The sequence below is a fragment of the Corvus brachyrhynchos genome, unplaced genomic scaffold, assembly GCF_000691975.1.
Source record: "Corvus brachyrhynchos isolate BGI_N302 unplaced genomic scaffold, ASM69197v1 scaffold467, whole genome shotgun sequence".
NCBI classification, from domain to species: Eukaryota; Metazoa; Chordata; class Aves; order Passeriformes; family Corvidae; genus Corvus; species Corvus brachyrhynchos.
In genome coordinates this window covers 528198-549829 of record NW_008239309.1, presented here as the reverse complement: position 1 = coordinate 549829, position 21632 = coordinate 528198, and the positions used below count along the sequence as shown (strand labels likewise).

General features: G+C 38.0%; 1 protein-coding gene across 1 annotated transcript in view; it reads right to left on the bottom strand.

Annotated features, from left to right (window-relative positions):
• The window catches only part of ANKRD31 (ankyrin repeat domain 31), a 62352-nt gene that overhangs the window by 12096 nt on the left and 28624 nt on the right, over window positions 1–21632 (bottom strand). The window contains 9 exon segments of the mRNA XM_017740718.1: window positions 3460–3556; window positions 4141–4281; window positions 7409–8459; window positions 12341–12437; window positions 14564–14645; window positions 15422–15504; window positions 15941–16100; window positions 18664–18806; window positions 19614–19799. Of these exon segments, the coding sequence (XP_017596207.1) occupies window positions 3460–3556; window positions 4141–4281; window positions 7409–8459; window positions 12341–12437; window positions 14564–14645; window positions 15422–15504; window positions 15941–16100; window positions 18664–18806; window positions 19614–19799 (2040 nt within the window).

The following is a 21632-nucleotide window of genomic DNA, read 5'->3' as shown; positions in this document are numbered from 1 at the left end:
ACAGAAATCAATTCCATGCCACCTACTTTCCTTTTTCCTTTCGTATCTGTTTCATAGCCCTTGCATCCACCATTAGGTTTTTTAGACTGCTAAAAAACCACTTACTCATAAATTCCCTGGCAACAGCTGCTTCTCCTGCAGCACACACCTCTCACAACTTGTGTTTGTGGCAAGGATGGAGTGTTTGGCTGCATATTGCTCAGGTCAAAGCTCCTAAAAGGCTGAGCAATGGAGCCACTACCAGGACTCTGATAGTGCTGGGGTCCCTTGTGATAAAATTCTTTCCTGAGAGCATGAAAAGATACTTTTGTTCAAGAACAAAAAGTATCACTGAACACTGAGGATTCAATGCACAGAGAGCTATGCTTTTTATTTTTCTTAATTCGTTTCTCTGTATTTTCACTTAGCCTTACACCAGCTAACACTTTTAAGGGCAGACTCGACTTAGCTCCTTTACCAGCCCAGCAGTTGCTGCTGTAAGATGATTGGGGCTTTCTTTTTTTTAAATCTGTATCTTCCTTGGCAAAATTACAATAGACACCACAAAACTCTCAGTTGAAAAGTAGCCTACTAAATGTATGCGTTTCATTGCTTGCCTTATGGAAAACAGAAACATACCATATCACATATTATCGCACAACTTTCTTACTTGCTTTCAAGCATTCCTACAGAGTTCAGTTGATCATTTTATACTCCAGACATGAAATAACACTAGCATAAACCTTCCAAAACAGCTTATGGTTCAGCCATTAATAAATTGTTTGGAATCCCTTAAAAACACTCTTCTTCCATACAGCTTTGGGACCTTTCACAAACTAAAGGTGAACACGAGCTGTTTTAATCTTTACAGGTGGCTAATGGTTATTAAAGGCAGTAACGGATTGCATCAGCACAAGAATTGGACTAGTCATGCTGTTTTCCAAAGACTGTCTTTCTGAAATAGCAATCTGCAAAATGAATGTGCATATCACACTTACTGTAACAACTGAATAAGCTTTTCTTTTAAGCCACTTTCCTGGAATTTCAATGTGAAGTATCTAACTCCAACATTTGATCTGCAACTTACATCTGTTCTTCAGCCGACATCTGCTTCTGAATCCTTGTTACTCTTGGTCATTTTTAGAAAACAGTATGTCATCATTACAAGTATCAGAAAGTTCAGAGAAATTCTAAGCCATATAATAACTGTTTCTTCTGTTCTTCTATATACAGATAATCTAAAAATACTGCTTATTTGCTTAATGTTTAGTTTTCACTCAGGCTTAAATACAGTAATTCTTGCTTTCTGCTAGCATGATCCTAGAAGAGACTAAAGACTCAGACTCAAATAAGGGACATACACTGAAATTTAGTTAGGATTTAGATGACCAATTCCAATATTGCAATCTCTAATGCTTCTATTAAATAACTGCATTGGTCTGGGACTGCTTTACTTCATGGGCTCTTCAAGTTTTTTGTACTAACACCCCTAAGGTAGCTAGAAGTCTGATGCTTTATAAACCTTATTAGTCTCAACCAAGCTGAAAAACTGGATAATTTCTTATGTTGGCCTCCACAGAACAGTAACTCTTCTCATCTTGACATGTGGCTTTGATTTGTAGAGGTTCCTGGGACATGCTTCCTAAACTGGGCTGTACAAAAAGTTCATTGGTAGCTGCTTCTTTCTATTACAAGATGGCTAGACGCAGCCACTACATATATAATTTTCTTCCCACTTCTCTATGCTCTTCATACAGCAGCTCAATGAACACTGGACCAAGGTATGGGAAGCTACAAGGAGAGTGAGGGAGGAGTATTTAAAGTAATAGCATTCTCCTCCAAAATTGCTCAAGGCCCCAGTCTTCTTTTTTAACAATGTTCTGGGAGGCACAGAAAAAAAATTAATTCCTTAATACAGTAAGAACAAAAGAAGTTTCATTCTCTAAAAAGCAGAAAAAAATTCTACTGTATCATACACACAGATTCTAAGCATATTAGGAAGATAAAAGAGTGCCTGGGAATATCTCCAGGCAAGCAGTACAGAATAGTTCATATCCATACCAGCAAACTTTTGTCTGCTTTTGAACAGGCTGGCTGCAGGCAAAGTACCTGTTGGAAAGAGTACTTGGAACAAGGTAACTCAGGAACAGAGTGCTTAGAAACTATTTGAGGGTTGCCCAATGACCAGCCAGAACTGTACTCACAAAACAACAGGTTAATCTTCTTCTAAAGCAATTTAAGGTACTGTTTAATGTCCTACATATCCATGTAGTATCGGAAACGGAACTGAAACTGGGAACACTTTGACTTTCCCTCTCTCAACTTCTCACCTAAGACTAATGGCTAGGCAGTGGTTATTGTCATCTTAAATTACACGTTGCAAAAAATCCTCCTTAAATACTCTTTTCCACATGACCCTGGACTACTTGGGAAAAACACTTACTGATCTTCAGGCTGATTTTTGTTTGTCAGGAGTAGGTTTTGAATAAATTGATTTCTCTGTTCTAGAAGTTACAATGGTTATCATACATTTTTCAGAATACAAATAATTCAGAAGAACTAGTGAAATTTTCAAAGGCCTATTAAAAAGTTAGGGAACTAAATCCCGTCTTAAGTCACTTACACCTGGTACAAACTGAAGTTACTGAGGCAAGGCAAAATAAACTCATCATCTGGATGCTCTTAGCCAGAAGCAAATACCAGTAGAACATGGTAGTTTGACTATCAAGTTAGTTCTTTTGAACTATTATCTTTTAATTTACTTTCAGTATGTTAACAACAGACCGACCCTGGTATCTCAGTTCACATGAATTGCAGCGTCTCACCAAATCAACAGAACCAATCCCAAAAGCCCTAAAAGCTTTATGGACTCCAAGTACAACTGGCTGTCAAGGGGACTTGTGTTTCCCTGAGAACACACTGCTTATCAAAATTGGACTGAAGTTCTAAAGTCTGAACAAATTGTTCAGTGTCATTTTGTCATATCAATGCACTTTGTTTCTTTTCACTATTTATTCTTAGAGAATAAAATATCCTCCTAATTATTAGCGTTGCATGGGCATACTGGGATTTTCCACCACACAGGTAATTCAGTATGATTTGAAGATGTGTATGAGATTAAAGTTTATGCTAGTGTATCTGAGATTGCAATAGAATAAAAAATATTAAAATAGCTTACTAGAAACTTCACTTTATAGTAAATATTTTAATATAAAGCGTTACATACAAATCTTTTACATAGCAACCAACTAATCAGTAACTATTCTCTTCACACAACAAATTTATGGAAGAAGTGTACATTTTTAGATTTCATGTACAAGTTCTGGCACTATTTACATTTCAAGATCAAGATCTGTGATAACCATATACTGCAGAAAAAAAATCAGAAAGCAATACAGGAATTTGGGGCTTTAAGTTCTTTAGAAATCACTTTCTGCTGCTTTTGGTCATGGAGAATATTAGATTTTAAGTGGTACATACCCACAGGCTTTCCTTCCTGCGTTGGTAACTCCAGGTCACTGGAATCTGATACTTCATCAACACTAAATTTTGACAATTCTGTCCCAAGATACGTAACCTGTACAAAGAAATCTAGATGGATAACTGATTGTTTTAACTAGTATTTTTGGAGGGGTTTTTTTGCTAGTCATAAAAACTTTACTTTTCTTATAAAACTGAGTTTATGCACTTATAAGTCTAATTTGCATCTGTCAAGATCAAGGAGAAAATATGCTAATTTGAATTCTAAATGAAAAAAAACACAAGCACAATACAGCCCATCTGCAAAGCCCTTTAAACTCTGCCAGTGTTTTTGCAACAGTCGTGCATGACACCCTGGTATTTCAATAAGTTTGCTCCTTTTTATTCCAACTATCTTTCAGCTTTTTCTATCAAGAGTAGCATCTTTAAAGCTACTCTTTCAAGTCCCTGCTAGTTTACAGTGTGAGCATTCCACATCCTTTCAACACTCATGACTAGTTCATCACTGTACAGCTACAGCTATGTAGCTCTTTCTTTGCTGTTCATTCATTATGAGTTAGAAGACATTTAAAATTTAGGCTTGCACCCTCTTCTGCTTTAAGAACAGTAAGGAGATCTAGACTAGTGAATCTTGTTAAAGCTATTCATTATTGTGAACTTTGGGAATCAAATCAGGCATACCTTATTCCACACATACTTCCACGTCACAGAAATATCACTTCCTAGTATATCTTTAATCCACTGAACTGGATTCTGCAGTATTTGTCCCTTACTGGTTCTGATCTTGCCATTCTTTAAGAGTGTAGCTTTATAACTAAATTCCTAAAAAATGAGTAAGAAATAATTTCAATTCATAAATTAATAAATATGGAATAAAATCCTTGAAACATGAAAAATTACGAAGAACAATATAGCTGAAAATTGCAGCTAATTCTGTTTTTCTCTGAAAAAAGGTTAAGTAATCTAATGCCACTATCAAAAACTGTGTAAAAAAAGATGATTTATTCCACCGTAACAAGATGCTTTAGCCAATCAGAGGACAAATCTCCCTGTGCATGTTTGTCAGAACTGTATTTGTATCTTAGTTCCTCTTATACATAAGGCTTTGAATTCATTTGCAATAGTGAACTCAGGCACTTACACAAGGCAAGTCTGTGCAACAAGAAACTGCAACAGGAGGTACATGTATGTCAGAGTGAAGTTTCAGCAACCATTCAAACATGAAACATTTGCACAAAAATTTCACTTATATCAGGGGATATCACTTACATGTTTTAGGAGGAACCTGACAGCCCCACCTTATGCAAAATTAAGTACAAAAGAACTTACTGTTAATGCCTCTTTCATAATGTTAATACAGCCCAGTTCTGCAAACATTTACACCTCTCCAGAAGCACAAGTTATAGTCATTTATAGTTGAGTAAGTCGTGATTTTGTCATATTGGCCTCAGTTGGACAAACACAGTTAAATAATGCAACCACTTGCTGTTGATGAACTCTGTTAGAACTTAGTAAGGTCACTTACCATTCATAAGGTTAAACAATCCAAAGAGAATGATACACTAGCAAATATTGAACCATCTCCTACCATACCCACTGGATTGAGGTGGCTTTAAGAATTTAAATTAAAACTATTAACTCAAATATTTCAATGAGCACTCAGCTGAGTTCACAGTTTCACAACCTAGGTCTACAGCATTCAACAATTGCATTTTGCCTGCAGAAAGCTAACCTTAAGTAAGGACTATGTACCAGCTGTATGTTGTTACCAAGTACATCTCTATAATGATAAAGAAATGAAATTTACTGATCATCTCCTCTTTGCAATGCAACAGACACTGGCTTCTAAATTTTGATTTCTATAGCACTGTCTTACAAGACATAAATGAGTGTCATTTTCATCCTAGTAAAGATCACTGACTTCTCTACATGCCAAACACCAGTATTTACAGCACAGGGTTATAATTCCTTAGGATCCCCATGCATCAAGCTGGTGTCACAGACAACTGTCTTGAAAAATTACAGTACACATACTGAACTCTTCATCCTTCCACTTAATCATCTTGCAGTTCAAAGGAATATTACATGTCCTTTAAAAAAAAGAAGCATGTCTCCATACCTATCATATGGCCTAATGTACAGCCTTCTGACCTACACTATTCTATGTTCCAGAACACGACCACATGAAATGGCAGCTCTCAGCAGAAAAGCATTCCTGAGCAGATTATAGGTGTAGGAAAAGGAGCTCTTGCTACATTAACTAAACTGGTGAGTTGGTTGAAAAGAACTTTTAATATTTTTATCAATATGCTGCCCTGGAAATTACCTAGCTGTGTTGGTTTTGTACGGCCTGGTTTTTGGTAGCAGGGGGGCTACCGAGGTGGCTTCTGTGAGAAGCTGCTGAAGTTTCCACCGTGTCCAGCAGAGGCAATCCCTGATGGCTCTGAAGATGGACATGCTGCTGGCCAAGGCTGGGCCAATTAGAGATATTGGTAACTCCTCTGTGATAACATATTTAAGAAGAAATAAAAACCAAAGTGGGACACAGTTTTTTCCTAGCCAGAGAAGAGGAGGAGTTGAGAACATGTGAGGGAAACAACATGGTGACACCAAGGTCAGTGCAGAAGGAGGGGGGTAGGTGCTCCAGGTGGCAGAGCCAAGGTGCCTCTGCAGGCCATGGTGCAGACCATGGTGCAGTAGCTGGGCCCCTGCAGCCCATGGGGGAGGGGCCCCTGCCAGAGTGGGTGGATGTCTGGAGGAGGCTGTGATCCAGTGGGAGACCCAGTGGAGAGAGGGGGCCCTTGCTTCCAGGTACTTGGAGAACTGCACCCCGTGGAAGAGTGACCCATGCCACAGCAGTTTTGGGAGGACTGTTTGCCCATGGGAGGAATTCCCATTGCAGTAGTTTTGACAGGACTGCTGCTTGTGAGATTGGAACCACATGGAGAGGTTCACAGAGAACTGTCTCCTGTGGGAGGGACCCCATGGGGTAGCAGGGAAAGGACTCCTCTCCCTGAGCAGTGGAAGAAGATCCTGGGTGATGAACTGACCAAAACCCTCACGCCCTGTCTCCCTTGGCTGCCAGTGGGAAGGAGGGAAGGGACTGGGGAAAGAAAAGGTGTTTTAAGGGCTTGTTTTTACTTCTCATTATCCTCCTCTGATTTTTTTAGTAATAAAATTCATTTTGTACTTCTAAGTTGAGCCTGTTTTGCCATTGGAGTGTTTTCTCCTGGTCCTTCTCTCAACTCATGAAGCCTTCATTAAATTTTTATCTTCTCTGTCCAAGCTGTGGCAGAAGAGGGCAAGTGAACGACTTTCATGGGTGCCTGGCATTTGGCCAGTGTAAAACCACAGCCCTAGCTCATATCTGGGAATTCAGTCAATGATTCCCTCATATGCTCACTACTAAGCCAGGACCCTGGCAGTTGCTGTGCAAATCTACTCTGCATTTGGAGGGACAGGGACGTGCTTTTGTATTAATAAAAAAGGCTTTTCTTTTTTTTCAAATATGGTTCATACCATACCGCAAGCTCATGGAACCAGCAAGCATGTAAGCAAGTATTTTTGCATGTATTTGTGCCTATTACAGCACTATGAAATCTTTGATGTCACATTTTTTATTTGAAGGATTTGACAGTTGTTTCCAAGAATGCGAAAGATTCCACTCAGGTTCTATCAATAAGAAATATTAGCAAACCGGTCAACCAAAGTTAAACACAAATTTTACTTATGCAGTATTTTGGGTCTTAAAATTATGGACTGACAGAAGACTTCATCCCTAGCATTTTCCTTTTAAACTTACGAACAGTTATCTATAACCAATGAATAAAAATATTCACTAGTTAAGTGCTGAAGATGCAGACTAAACCATTAGAACTGCTGTTTCCCCATTTTAGTGTGTGGGTATTTTCATTATCCACTAATATTAATATTATTTCTCAAAAATTACCTGCAGTTTGAATTCTAAAACATTTTCTCCTGGCTTTATCCTTCCCAATTCAAGCAGATCTATCAATTGATGCTTTTTCCTAGTCCTCTGTCCATACCTCACTTGGCTTTGTTCCCATTCCTGATTGCTATAGCTCTGTGAAGACTTCTCACTGACATTTACTGGAGAATCTGTATTTGAGGTAAGACTAGTAAGAACCAGGTTGGCATTAAATGAATTCTCATTACTCTGAAAGGCCATTTGCTGCAAAGTATTAGAGAAGTTCTTTGTAGATGCTAACAAAATTACTTGCTGTGTCTGTTTCTGCTGGAAAGCTTCTTTCTTATTCATGTATCTGTGTAGATCCTCATGTGAAGGAACCTGCTTGCAGTCACTGGTTGTCTGACAGACATTGACAACAGTGCTTCGGGGTTCTACAGTATTTAATGTGTTGGTCATTGAAGTGAGATTTAAATACTTGTTTCCTTGTTCTACAGTTGCTACACAATCAATGTCTTTTTGCTCTGAGCACTTTGTTTTAATAGTGGAAATAGCAGGTTCTGAAGGCAATGTCATCACTTCCGCAGCATTTGTCAGCTTTGACATGTTGTCAAAGGGATATTCTCTTAACCTGTTTTCAGATGCCAAAGCATGATCAGAAGCCCCTTTGCTTGTAAGTGCTTCTTCATCTGCTCCTGTCTTATTCAAATAGATGTGTGGCTGCTGGATGCATTCCTGAGCTGAAAATCTTTTTTCTGGAGAGACATGTGCTTCTACTCTCTTTCCATTAGGTGTGTTGGCACCAAGCCCCATACTAAATGTTACTGCATTAGGACACATGATTTCATCAGCAGTTAAACTTTGTCTTGTATCACTTCCATGAAAAATAACTAAGTTTGAGATTTGCTTCTCTGATGATGAACTGAACATTTGCTTTGTTTTTCTGTAATTTTGTATTTTCTGCACTAATTTTTCCTGGTTTTGGGCAACAGTCAACAGGCTCTTTTGCCTAAAAGCAAGGTTAGCTAATTGTTTTCTCAGTGCACCTTTTTTAAATGATTCCACTGAAGCCCTATGGAAAATAAAAAATAAGGACATTTGAGTTACTGTAAATACAAAATTAAAACATTTTAATAGATGTAACCCACAAAGAACATTTTTCAAAGGACTCTGCCAACATTTAAAATCTGAACAATATTTTAATCATGTATGAAGTTTAATGTTCAAACCCCAGGTTTATGGACAACAAATTGCAGAATCCCACAATAGGATGCAGAATTAAGATGCAAGTGGGAGTCCCATGGAACTGGGATGTTAATCATCAAAACTTCAGAAACAGCCTTGCTTATACCAGTCCTTAATTCTAAGGATATATACTCCTATACCACCCTCAGTTCAAAGAATCAAAACTGTGCCTGTATTATCACCAACTGCTCTTTTATCACCACAAATCATAGTAGTGCATTGAATTCTATGTCTTCAAAGGTCTACTTTGGAGCCTTTTAAAATGAACTCAGGATAAGCTACTGAAGGATGATACTATAAGGATTTTTTGTGGTGTACACAAAAGATTTCAAAAAGTTTTCAAAACAAAAGATTTCATAAAGCTACAGTTGTAATAATGCCACATGACCTTTAAGTAAACAGGCCAGAACAGTTTAGGACGTTGCCTGTGTAATCTGGGAATGCCGCATCCCTTCATCAGACCCTGCTCCCAGACTGAGCCTCCTTCCTGTGAGACTCATTCCCTGGGGGACTTTACCTCCTTTCTGCTGGAAGGGAATTCTTTATTTACCCCACGTTCTTTGGCACAAGAGCCATCACCTCAGCATAATACTCTTTTCTCCTAATTCCCCCTCATGGGATAAGTGGTATCACTACTGCTCTGGCACCATTTTGGGAAGACAGAGAAGTAACATAAGCTGTGGGAAAAGGAATTGCAGTATGGTTTGCTTTTCAGCCCACCCACTGCAGAAGTGCCACACAGGTAACACCATCCCAGTCTCAAAAGAGATGGTTGAGGGGATCAGGACAAAGGTACACTAAGACAAGATGGTTCAGAACAAGGACAAGAAAAACACAGCTTGACAGTGTTGCTGTCTGCACTGTGATACTGCTTGGTATCACATGTGCTTAGAATACATGATACTATCAATATATCAGCATACAGTCAATCACTGAGTAGTCCATGACAACTATGGACTTCAACACAGACCAGTGAGGCTTCACACACTTTTCTAGAAGTTTTTCCTCTGGGAACTTTCATTGCTTTATTGTTATACAGGTACAGAAGACACGGCAGTGTGACTAAAATTACAAAGTAGCTAACAAATATGATAGTTATTTTTTTGCTAATTTTTCTCAGGTAGGAGATATATCTTAGTACCTTAGTACAGAAGATGCTAGTACCTACATCTTAGTACGGTAAAAGGAACAATGTTAGTAGTACTTCTCCCTGAGCCAACTGACTGAACAACTGGAAGACGGAAAATGTGATGATGCCTCCTGATCTTCTATAGCTTGTGTGACAAAAGTTATGAGCCAATAATTAAAAATAAGATGTTCCCCATGTAAGTAATAAAAACGAAATATAATGTGATTTGTAATATAGCTCATTACTATTGATGGATGGCTGTTGCATTAGCTGCAGGGTATCTGCAATACCCAGAAATATTTATCACTTCACTCTGGAACACAATCTCACTCTCAATATTAGAAAACAGGTAAGTTTGTGTAGCTATTAATTTTACTGTCCTTGTTTCTTAATTCAGTCACTGTTTTGCTCACAAGGATGATTTGGAACCCTAACTCCTCTCCTCATAAAATCCGTTTTTTTGTTTTGTTTTTTTAAATTATCTATGTAATCTGTGTATCTTACATTTTATAACTGGCCAAATGGCTTGTGACAGAAATATTTCAGTCTCTTTGCTCAACCAGCCTCTATATTTTGCCATGGGACTACCTGAAAGCTGTACACTGGTTTTTCATGACCAACCAAATCCTGCCCACACAAACAGAATGGAAACATCCTCATCAGCTGGCCTAGAAAGAAGCACCTGTTGAATAGGATACTACATTGTTAGGTGAGCACTTGCCACATGACCAGCCTTGAGGTAGTCCTTCTCAGAAGGAAGTAAATGAGGCCTTGTGAGACCCAGCATCATAAAGCTGATAATTCACACAGTCCATGCTCACACTAAGATAAGCAATCCTAGCTCATGTTTTAGTTGTTCTCACAAAAAAATGAATGTCTGAAAGAGCACTTCAAACCATTTCTCTAAATTGCTCTTGTGGCTGTTGGCTGAACACTCCAAATCTAGGAGTGCTAAAGAAACAAACCAGTGGTAGGGACACTCCAAGTAGTGTCTTGAGTTGCTACTACTCTCCTCCATGATGCTGCAAAATGAATGTAATTGCTCAATACCTCCATTTCCTAATTTCTGCTTAGGTATCATGGCTCCATGGGGGGAAAGTCCTGCTTATCAAACCTGATCTATTTTTACAACAAGGAAACCCACCCAGTTATCAAGCAAAGCCAGGTGATGTAATCTATTTGGATTTCAGTAAAGCTTTTGATACTGTCTCTCACAGGAGCCTTCTGGACAAAATGTCCAGCACACAGCTGGATAAACACATCATGTGATGGGTGAGCAGCTGCCGCACAGGTCAAGCACAAAGGGTTACAGTGAATGGGGTGACATCAGGCTGGTGGCCTGTCACTGGTGGGATTCCACAGGGCTCCATCTTAGGCTCTGTATTCTTCAACATCTTCATTGATGACTTGGATGGAGGACTGGAAGGGATACTAGGCAAGTTTGCAGACAATAAAAAACAGGGAGGAGTTGTTGACTCCCTTGAGGGCAGGGAGACCCCACAGAGAGACCTCAACAAATCAGGGGACTGGGCAATCACCAGCCATGTGAAGTTCGATAAGGAAAAGTGACGGATTCTGCACTTCAGACACTTCTGCACAGGGGCAACCCTGGATGTATGGACAGACTGGGGAATGAGATGATGGAGAGCAGCACCATGGAAAGGGACCTGGGGGTCTTGGTCCTGAACATAAGTCAGCAGTGCGTGGCAGCCAGGAGGGCCACCTGTGCCCTGGGGGCATCAGGCACAGCATCACCAGCCGGGCAAGGGAGGGGATTGTCCCGCTCTGCTCTGCACTGGGGTAGCCTCACCTCCAGTGCTGGGGGCAGTTTTGGGTGCCACAGTATAAGAAGGACAGTACTAGAGAGTGTCCAAAGGAGGGCCACACAGATGGTGAAGGGCCTTGAAGAGAAGCCATATGAGGAGCAGCTGAGGTCACTTGCTCTGTTCAGCCTGGAGGACACTGAGGGGAGACCTTACTGCAGTCTTCAACATCCTCATGAAGGGAAGGGGAGGGACAGACTTTGATCTATTCTCTGTGGTGACCACTGACAGGACATGAGGGAAAGGCCTGAAGTTGTGTCAAGGGAGGTTTAGGTTGGATATAAGGAAAAGGTTCTTCACATAGGGAGTGGCTGGGCACTGGAACAGGCTCTCTAGAGAAGTGTCACCAGTAACAGCCTGACAGAGTTCAAGAAGTGTTTGGACAATGCTCTCAGGCACATAGTGTGATTCTTGGGGTTGGTGCTGTGCAGGGTAGCAGTTGGACTCGATGATCCTTGTGGGTCACTTCCAACTCAGCATATTCTGTGATTTTGTATTTTTCCACACCTTTTGTATTGTTCCCTACCTATTTTCAATGCTCACTGTGAGCAGAGCAACTGATAAGCATGCATTAGCTAGATCTTGAAGATCTTCCTTTATGTAATAGAGGTAACTGAAGCCGATACCGATCATGCTTCCAAAAAATCTGAATGACAACCACATATATTTACTTTCATGCCACTATATGCTGATCTCTTAACAACTACTACTACAAAGAATAGCTTTCTTTGAATAAAATACTTGTATTCTACTTACCTGTATTTTTTAGCAAGGGTATCCCTCTCTGTTTTCTGGTTTGCAAGTATTTCATTCAAAGTATGTTGTATCTGAGACAGGCTTTGCATATACAAATCTGTTTAGTATTTTGAAATAATCAAAATGATGATGGCAATAAACAGTAGAAAATAATTACATTAATAGCATTTTCAAATACACAGCTGAAGTATGAAGACACTTTTAGAGCAGTACCTTATACTGTAATGCATACTGGTAGCTCCTTACAATTGGAGTACTTTTAATGAAATACTTATAGAAAGAGTTAAATACAAGTTTAACTTAAAAAAATAGCTGAAGTACTGGAAGATTTGAAGTGCAAGTACCTTGTTAAGGAAATTGGTAAGAGAAAGAAGAATAAATTAAAGAACTACCCTATGGACGATAAGCACTGAGTATTTTCAAGCTCTTTGTGTTGCAAGTAGCTACATAACATGACAATTATACTGAAGCTACCTGCAGAAGTTACACAATCTTAACAGGTGCCTAAAACTTCCATCTGAAGTATTACAAGATTGTTTCAAGTTACACACAATGGTATAAAAGCATATCTATCCCAGTTTTACATCATTTCTAACTAATATTATATAGTTAAAAGATAAATTGTCTCTTTTTGTTAGTTATATTTTTCTAAAATAAGAAGAGCAATTATAAATTCTTCTTTATACACCCTATCTCTTAGACATATAACATGAGGGCTAGAAGTCACATCCAGTGGATACCACTGGGATAATTAGCTAAAATTTTAATCTAATTCCTGAGATTCTAAAAGTCAATGCAAGCTTTACATAATCAGGAAAAATGAGAAATTACAGGACTGAATTGGAATTTATAAAATGTTTCCCCAAACCTTTTTCACAGTACCTACCAGTATTTGCCTACATAGTAATATGTGAATATTGTTTTTATTAAGGCAGGTTAATAGAAAATTTGAATCTGTTACTTATAGTAGGTTCCACTTCATGGAAATACCTTGAGATATTACTCTATGTTTTAAGTTTGTCAATGTACTTCCATGTTCTTGTTCAGTCTTGTGCCTCATCAATAGTAATGACTACGACTTAAGTTTAAGAGGTGCTATATTACTAATGCTTTTGTCAGTAGTGGTAACAGATCAGCACATTCATTCCTATCATACCCCTGAACAAGAGAAGTCTGATTACCCCCGAAAAGGAGAAGTCTGGTAGTTCTTTTTGCTTATTTATGGAATTGCGCTGATCTCTCTGCACAGGCTTCTGTCTATTGTATCATCTACCTATTTGTCAAACATTTTTCAAGAAAACACCTATTTTAATAACCAGTCCATATACCATAAATTTGAGTTGGAAGCTATCAACCTGCATAATTCCAAATTTCACATTTACTTTTAAAGGTGTAAATTTACTCGTAAATATAATTTGAAAGCTCCAGCTTGTATTTAGGAACATAAATTTAAAACCAAACAGTTTCTTTCTGTCAGGAAGCAAAACTGTTTCATGAGTATGAGATGCTCCAGTTAAACAGCCCTGCCTAGATGAGCAAGGGCACCTGGGGAGAGAGACCTTGGTCAAAGGCATTCCGGCAGCAAGCTATGCCTCTTGAAGTGTCATAACACGGACACAATAGACTCCAACAGCTACACAGCAGCAGCATCATGATCGTCTAGGAAGTCACTGTTGCTTAGTAAATTCTTGAGATTAATCTGAGCTGAGATTTGATAGCCTAAGACAAATTACATCTCTGGGCATCAGCATTTCTGAAACTGTCCATCACTCACAGTGTCTGCCGTAAAGAATTCTCTTTCTTCCTCTCATAAATTATTTCAGACTCTTGGAAGTCTAGCCACACTAGAATGAAAATGCTGCACCTGCTACTTTACATCCAGACATAGCCGTTCTTGATCAAGCAGGCATTCATGTAACTGAATAATGCTGCCAAAAGTATGCATTCTTATCTAATGATCCCTTTTTATATAATTATGTTGACATGAGACATGCCTCCAAGTGGCATGCCTACCTTTTCTGTTATAATATTCATTCCTGTGCAACTGAAGTACTTCATGAAGTGCCCATACCTGAGAAGTGTTATTAAAATCTTATTCTCTGAAGCTGTATTTTCCAGAGGAGATATTAAAATATATTATGTGCAAGCACATTTTAAAAACAATTATATTGCCAAAGATATTTACCCACTAAAAATAGGTGAAACACTTCAATTTATGTCTACCTGCATCTTTGGAAGTTCTCAATTCAAACAGCAACAGTTCTTCCTGCTTCTTTTCTGTATCTTGTATGGCAGCAACAGACTCCTGTTAATAAACACAGAAATTACCATAAGAAGTAGAGCCAAGCGCACCATACAAAACAGGCCAAGATACATGGCCTGCAGTTTAAGTATTGGTGGACTCAAGTCATTCCAGGTTGGGAATTACTGTGTAAAGGCAATGGGGTGCTGGTAGGACAGAGGTATATAGTGCCAAGGACATGCTCTGCAATGGCCTGTCACAGTCTGGTTTTGCTGTGGCATTCAAACTAGTCCATGCTCAGAGTCCTCCAGAAACCTCTGAGAACACAGCAAAGATTAGACAATGAATTTCACCATGACAGCATCATCTAGACAATGCAGACATAGCTTACAGACATTAGCAAGAGCTCTCCTAACAACTTGTGCAAAAATCTTCCTTGTTGTTTTATGTTAAGATAAACATTATCTAAATATCTTCATCATCATCATGACAATTCATTACTGTTTAAAAAAGAACCATTCTGGAAATGTAATGGAAAGCCTCAGAACTCATGACCTTTTTTCTATTCATGTAAGCAGTAAGAAATGCGTGTCAATATTGACAACTTTTTGCACAATAAATTTAAATTTAAAAGGAATCATGAACAGAGAGAGGTGATAATTAGCATACTTATATACATAAACCATAACTTGTCTACTACAACTCTCTGCATGATGCTGTTTTTACATGCATTTTAATGGATTATTTAACTTGTATTTTTATATTTTTCAGTCAGCAAATGTCACTATGCAGTAGTATGCTACAAAGCAGTTTAACAAAACTCTGTTACCTATACTTACCACACTGTATTTCTCATGTTGTGGCTCCAAAGCTGCATAATCATTTTTATAGTAGTCGTAACAATGATGTTTTGATTTCCCCTCTCCATAATTAAGAAAAAATAAAAAAAAATTTAAATTAATTTGCAGGAGCATCATAGGCTGGATTAACTAATATAGGTTACAAAGATGCAACAGCAGACCAAATAATGAAAAGTATCTTGTATATGCAAGTGAGATCAAATTTAGGTAGCATAAAGAAATGAAAGGTACCACTTTCAAAACTACTCATTTCCCTTCCTGTGAAGGGAAATATGGATAATAACAAAAATCTGAAGATGCAAATACGTTCTTATACCTCATTCTCTCAGAAAAAACCAAAACCCATTCACACATCCTATTTTCTGTAAATAAATAAAAAAGTAAATATCATTCAATAGTTAATAGAATTAAAAATATCAGTGCCATAATATTTGAATGTATGATTTTTCCTTACAACTACAGGGTAATCCTACGATTTATATTTTAAAACTAACATACCAGTAACTTCAATATTTTGAACAGGAAGTACAGAGTCTGTAGCACCATACGACTTCAGCAGATCTTTCATTTCTTCATCACAAGCTTGATTCAAAGCACTTTCTCCTGAACCATCCCTCTCATTGGGATTCGCTCCATGCTGCAGCAGAATCCTGACTGCCTATTACACATTTTTGTTATTTGTACAGTGGTAATTCTTGTTGTGGACTTATAATACAACTATATGTGTTATATCTAACACACATCACAAATAATCCAAATTCAAATAAGATACTCTACAACTGTTACACTTGGAATCCAAATAAAACAAATAATTGGCTATTATCAACACAGATTTCTATCTTACATTTCTTACATTTTTCCATTAAAATACACAAATAATTCACAAATTTTCATTAAACCTTTAATTTTTATGGGTTTTTTATGGTTTCATGGTCATACAGAACAATCACAAAACACCATGTATCTAAATTAAAGGGAGCTGGTCAATTACATTAAGACCAAAGTGCAGAAAAGAAGTGCATTTCTTTCCTTAATATTGGTTTTGGTTTCATGAACTGATAATTTTTTTCCTAATTACAAAACACTTGCAAGTTTGCTTAATTGCAAAATGTGGAAATTAGATTAGTGGCACTAGTGGAATCATCTACACCTTAAATTCAGATCATATGAAAGCACTGATGAGGTCAGAACTTGGATGGTAAAAGAATTTTCATATGTATGAGTTCTCAACTTTAGCATTTCTTCTTATTTCTTACACTCAGAGTGCAGTTAAGGAGGAAAATATATCAGAAGGAGAATGATGACTTGACATTCAGGATGTTCTCTGTTGTTTTTCCCCCAAAATATTGAATAATACAATTACATCTTTGCAAGAACCCTACTGATAGTTTGGCTCCAGGCCTGTGAAATCATCCCCTTTGTTTTACCCTGGCTCATAGAAAAAGATAAATGTGATGAAACGTGAATTGTCCTGACAGAAACAGAAGAAGTATATTTAAGCCAATCTGGCGTCACCTTTACACTTCTGTTCCCCAGAACTCACTCTGCCAAAAGAACATTTTATTTATTTTTGTGCAGTGCTGGGCACCACAAGTTAAGAAGATTGTGAAGGTCCTTGAATGTGCCCAGAGGAGGACAACAAAGCTCATGAGAGTGCTGGGAGACGTGTCCTGTGAGGAGCCACTACGGACTTTGGGCTTGTCTAGTTTGGAGAAAAGGAGGCTGAGGGGTGACCTCATTGCTCTCTACAGCTTCCTGAGCACTGGAAGGGGGGAGGGTGATGCTCACCTCTTCTCCCTGGGATCCAGTGATAAATGAGTGGGAATGGGTCTAAGCTGTGCTAGAGGAGAGAGGTGGTCAGTGTCCCAAGCCTGTCAATGCTTAAGGAGCATTTGGACAATGTTAACATGATTTAACTTCTGGTTGGCCCCAAAGCAATCAGGCAGTTGGCCTAGATGATCACTGTAGGTCCTTTCTAACTGAAATAGTCTGTTTTCTAGAACCACAGAATGGTTTGGGTTGGAAGGGACCAGTTAATAAAAAATTGTTGATTTTTAAACAACAGGCCCAGGATCTTTTCTTCACAAAAAGAATTTTTTTACAATGAAGGTAGGGGGACACTGAAACAGATTGCCCAAAGAAGTTGTGGATACCCCGTCCCAAGAAATGTCCAAAGTCAGGTAGGACAGGGCTTAGGGAAAGCTGACCTAGTGAAAAAATGTCCCATCCAGAGCAGGGGGCTTTATGACTATGTGCTACACTCCTCTCCTGCTTAAGCCACAACCACCAGGGGCAGCTGTGATAGCTGCATCCAGTTTACTCCAGACTTTGGGGGACCTAGAGCACTGTCTGGAAAAGTGACCCAGGCATCTTACTGGTATGTAAATATGACCGTAAGTCAATCATCTTACTTCAAAAATAGTGCACAGCCCAGGGCCCCTTGAGCTCTCTCACACAGCAATGGGCTGCACACCAGGACCCCCACTTGAACAGGGACACCTCTCAAGTGTTACTCCTCGAGGCTGAGAAATTCCTTGCCACAAGAGATTCTCCATAATTGATGCTGAACTTTGAAATCTTAGCTAAGTGATAGAAAGGACTGATTGTGCACATATAGACCTTTAGACATAAACTGCTGACTAAGCCTGGGACTAAGTCTGGATCCAGCCATCTGAGAAGGAGTTTAGAAAGCAAGGGGGTCCCTTCTGAACATCATGAGCCAACAGGAGGGTCCTCCTTACAGTTTGGACCCTGTTCTCTATGCAGTAAATAATAGAATTGTGTTACACAACTGTCACATTTATCAGTGAACTTTGATAACTCACTGCTTTATATCAATAAAGTGTAATATTGCTTCTCTCTTAAGTGTGAAGTGCATCACTCCCATCTGCAGGAGCACTGAACTAATCAATGAAACTGAGAATGTTCAACTTTAACACTGTTTTTAAGAAGCCCGAAACTGGGAAAGAACCACAGGAAGTTTCTGAATTTTTATGATTTGTCTGCTGTACTAAAAAAGTCAACTAACTGTACAATTTCAACTGTCACTATTGAAGAATATTTTTCTCTGATTTTGATCACTTTAAAGAATACTGGTTTATTTCCTAAATGCAAATCTACACTAAAATTGTGTTAGTAACTTTAATGAAATAGGGATTTTGCTTTGCTGATTCTCTGTTGGAAACTGGTGTCAGGACATCTCATGTAGAAGAAAAATATACCTCCAAATAATTGCCAGAAACAGCATCGTGTATTGGTAAAACACCACAGAGACTTCTGCTGTTAACATCAGCACCTGCTTTCAGTAATTCTAAGATCACATCAGTAAATCCTCTGTTGGAGGCTTCATGAATTGCTGTCCAACCTAATTAAAGAAAGATGACACATACAGTATGCATCTGATTTGGAAAGATCTCAAAGGTCACTAATTAGTAACTCTACATTTTGCTGCATTTAAGATAAGTCATACAAATAATAATCTTGACATGCCAAGGTAAACTATTTTGTGTGTAATTCAGTTTACTTCAGAGAAAAACTTGTCCAGTATTAAGTAGAAAAACACTGCTTTCTTTTCTACTGCAGTACTAAAAATAATAAAAGAAACAAAACATTGGAGTAGAAAAACTAAAAACTCAGAAGCACAATATTAATAGCCTGATTTCTAATACCAGTAGCATTTTATAATATCAAGTCTGTCAGGCATCTAGAATAAAACACTATCCATTTTGAGACTATGAAAACAGAAACGTGTTATACACTTAGGTAGGAAAAAAGAAAACATAATCTTGTCATCTGGTTTTTGTCTTACTTCCTAGGGAAAAAAGACCTGTCTGAATGTGCTTCACACATGCATACACTGTTGTGCATAAGCTCCACCAAACTTTCCAGTTCACTTCTGTACACATCTCTGAAAACGTCCTCTTCAGCAGAGTAGCAAGATCCTATTAAAGCCTATGCTGAGAAATAGTCTGCATTACCTCCATGCTGACAAAAAAGCCAGGTATTCATTCTGTGTGCTTGCATTTGCTCAATGAGCTTCTTTCCCCCTCAAAATTTTAAGTCAAGAATCCATAATTTTAATAAAATGACACAAATTATATAAACATATATGTGCTACAGATTATGTAAAATTGTAACATAAAACAAGCCTGTAAGAGAGTAATTTTCAAACCTGCGTAGTCCTGTTCATTGACACAAATTCCAGATGATATTAGAGTCTTCACCAAAGACACATCTCCTCTCCTAGCAGCAATATGCAGCTGAGTTTCCCCTTTCTCATTTCTCCTAATTTTCATCTTTCTCCCAGCTCTTGTATTACGGGCACCATGTACAATTACAGCTTCTTCCCTGGTAGATTCTAAACAGATATTGGGTGTTCATTAGAAATTTTTTTCCACAAAAAATGCTTAACTATAAACAGAAAATTTAACTTCATAATTGATTTGAATTGATGTAAATGTGTGCAATACTGTTGCTTTAATTATTCAATAACATCAACTGGCTATATCAAAAGTTTAAAAGGTACTGTAGAAGGTCCTGTGTAACAGGTCAGATAACAAACAGATCCTATACTAAAGAATTTCCAGTTAAAACCTAGATGATTTAACAAGGGTACAACAAATCAGGAATCCACAAGAAAGGTAACAAGGTTGAAATTTTATACTGTATAGAGGTAGGGAATATGTTAGGTTTCTCCATGGACTACTTTCAGGTTGTGAGGCTGCTAAATATATAAATTACACACACAAAGGTATTTCAGAAACTATAAAAAAGTAGAGACTTGAGCATCACTTCTTATCAGTTCCTAATTCTGTATCAGGAAAAAGCTGTGTGTATATGTGTGTGTGTATATATATATATATACACATACACATATATAGTTATATATCTACAGCTGGAAGAACATAAATATACACAGACACACACGTTATTTTTACAGCCGTGATGTGAAAAACTACTGTAGACTGATTACAAGTCTTTGAGTAATGTCTAGTGGCATAGATAAACTGTCTTTTAATTTAAGCTGTGCACGATTGAAGCCATAATTGCAAATAAACTTGATTTAATCCTTATTGGTTCACAAAGCAAACAACATCAGCCATCCACTTTAATGATATCATGTGATCATCAGAGAGGTTCTAATTCTGAAGCTTCAGGTAACAGACCTACTAAAGTGTAAGAGATACAATGGAATGAAGTACTGATTATGTGTACAGAGTTAAGGACAACCCCCTCTTCAAACTGCTACCAAAAAGACAGGATATGTAAATCCTCAAAAGCTCTATCATGCATGCTAACTTTTTAAAAACTCCTGTTCCTTCTATTACAATTCCATACCACCAAGATATTTTTTAAAAGTTTACACTGTTCCTTCTCTGATTTCTTGAAAATATGTAACTTATTCAAAAACCACAAAAGTGTAACATTTTAAATAAGCATTCTGCAACACTTATCCATGGCTTTTTTCTTTTTATTCCTATGAACAGTTAGTTGTGAATCTTCCTCTTCTCATCAAACAAGCTGTTTCCTCAAATATTTTCAGTCAGCATTATCCATTAGTATCAAACATCTTCTGTGCTTGACAGCTGCCTTTCTTCAGGTGCCTCCTGCTTCTGGAGAATTTGCTTTTCCAATGTTTCTTTTAAAGTAAACTATGGAGCTTGCCATACAAGACTATTTGGAGGAACATGAAAGACAGACCAAAGTGATACTAGAACAGACATACAGTGAGGATATACCCATACTGATTTTAAATGAGCTTGCTCACTGTAGGCTGTTCAAACCTGGGAGAAAGCATTCAGGAAACCCTCTTTGCACTGAGGGTGCTTGGCCTACACTGTATTGGCAACAAGAAAAACTCAAGAGTTCCTTTTTAAATGAAAATTTGAGACTCTAGAGCACACAAAGGCATCACATTATTAAAATACTCCTCGAATCTGAGACCTACTTTACCATAAGATAATGTATTGTGTTTTGTCTAAAAGCTTCTGGGTCTGAACTCCCAAAGCAATCATCCACTTTCTGATTCTTCCTTTTCTTCCCTTTTGATTTAGGGGAGAATGTCCTAGGGACTTTTTAGAGATGTTGAAGGAAAAAAAAGGCACACAACAGCCCATTAAGCTAATGAACCTTAGCAATATTGGCTGCAAGTGAACAGAAGTAATTGCAAAGTTTTCCAGTTAAATTGTCA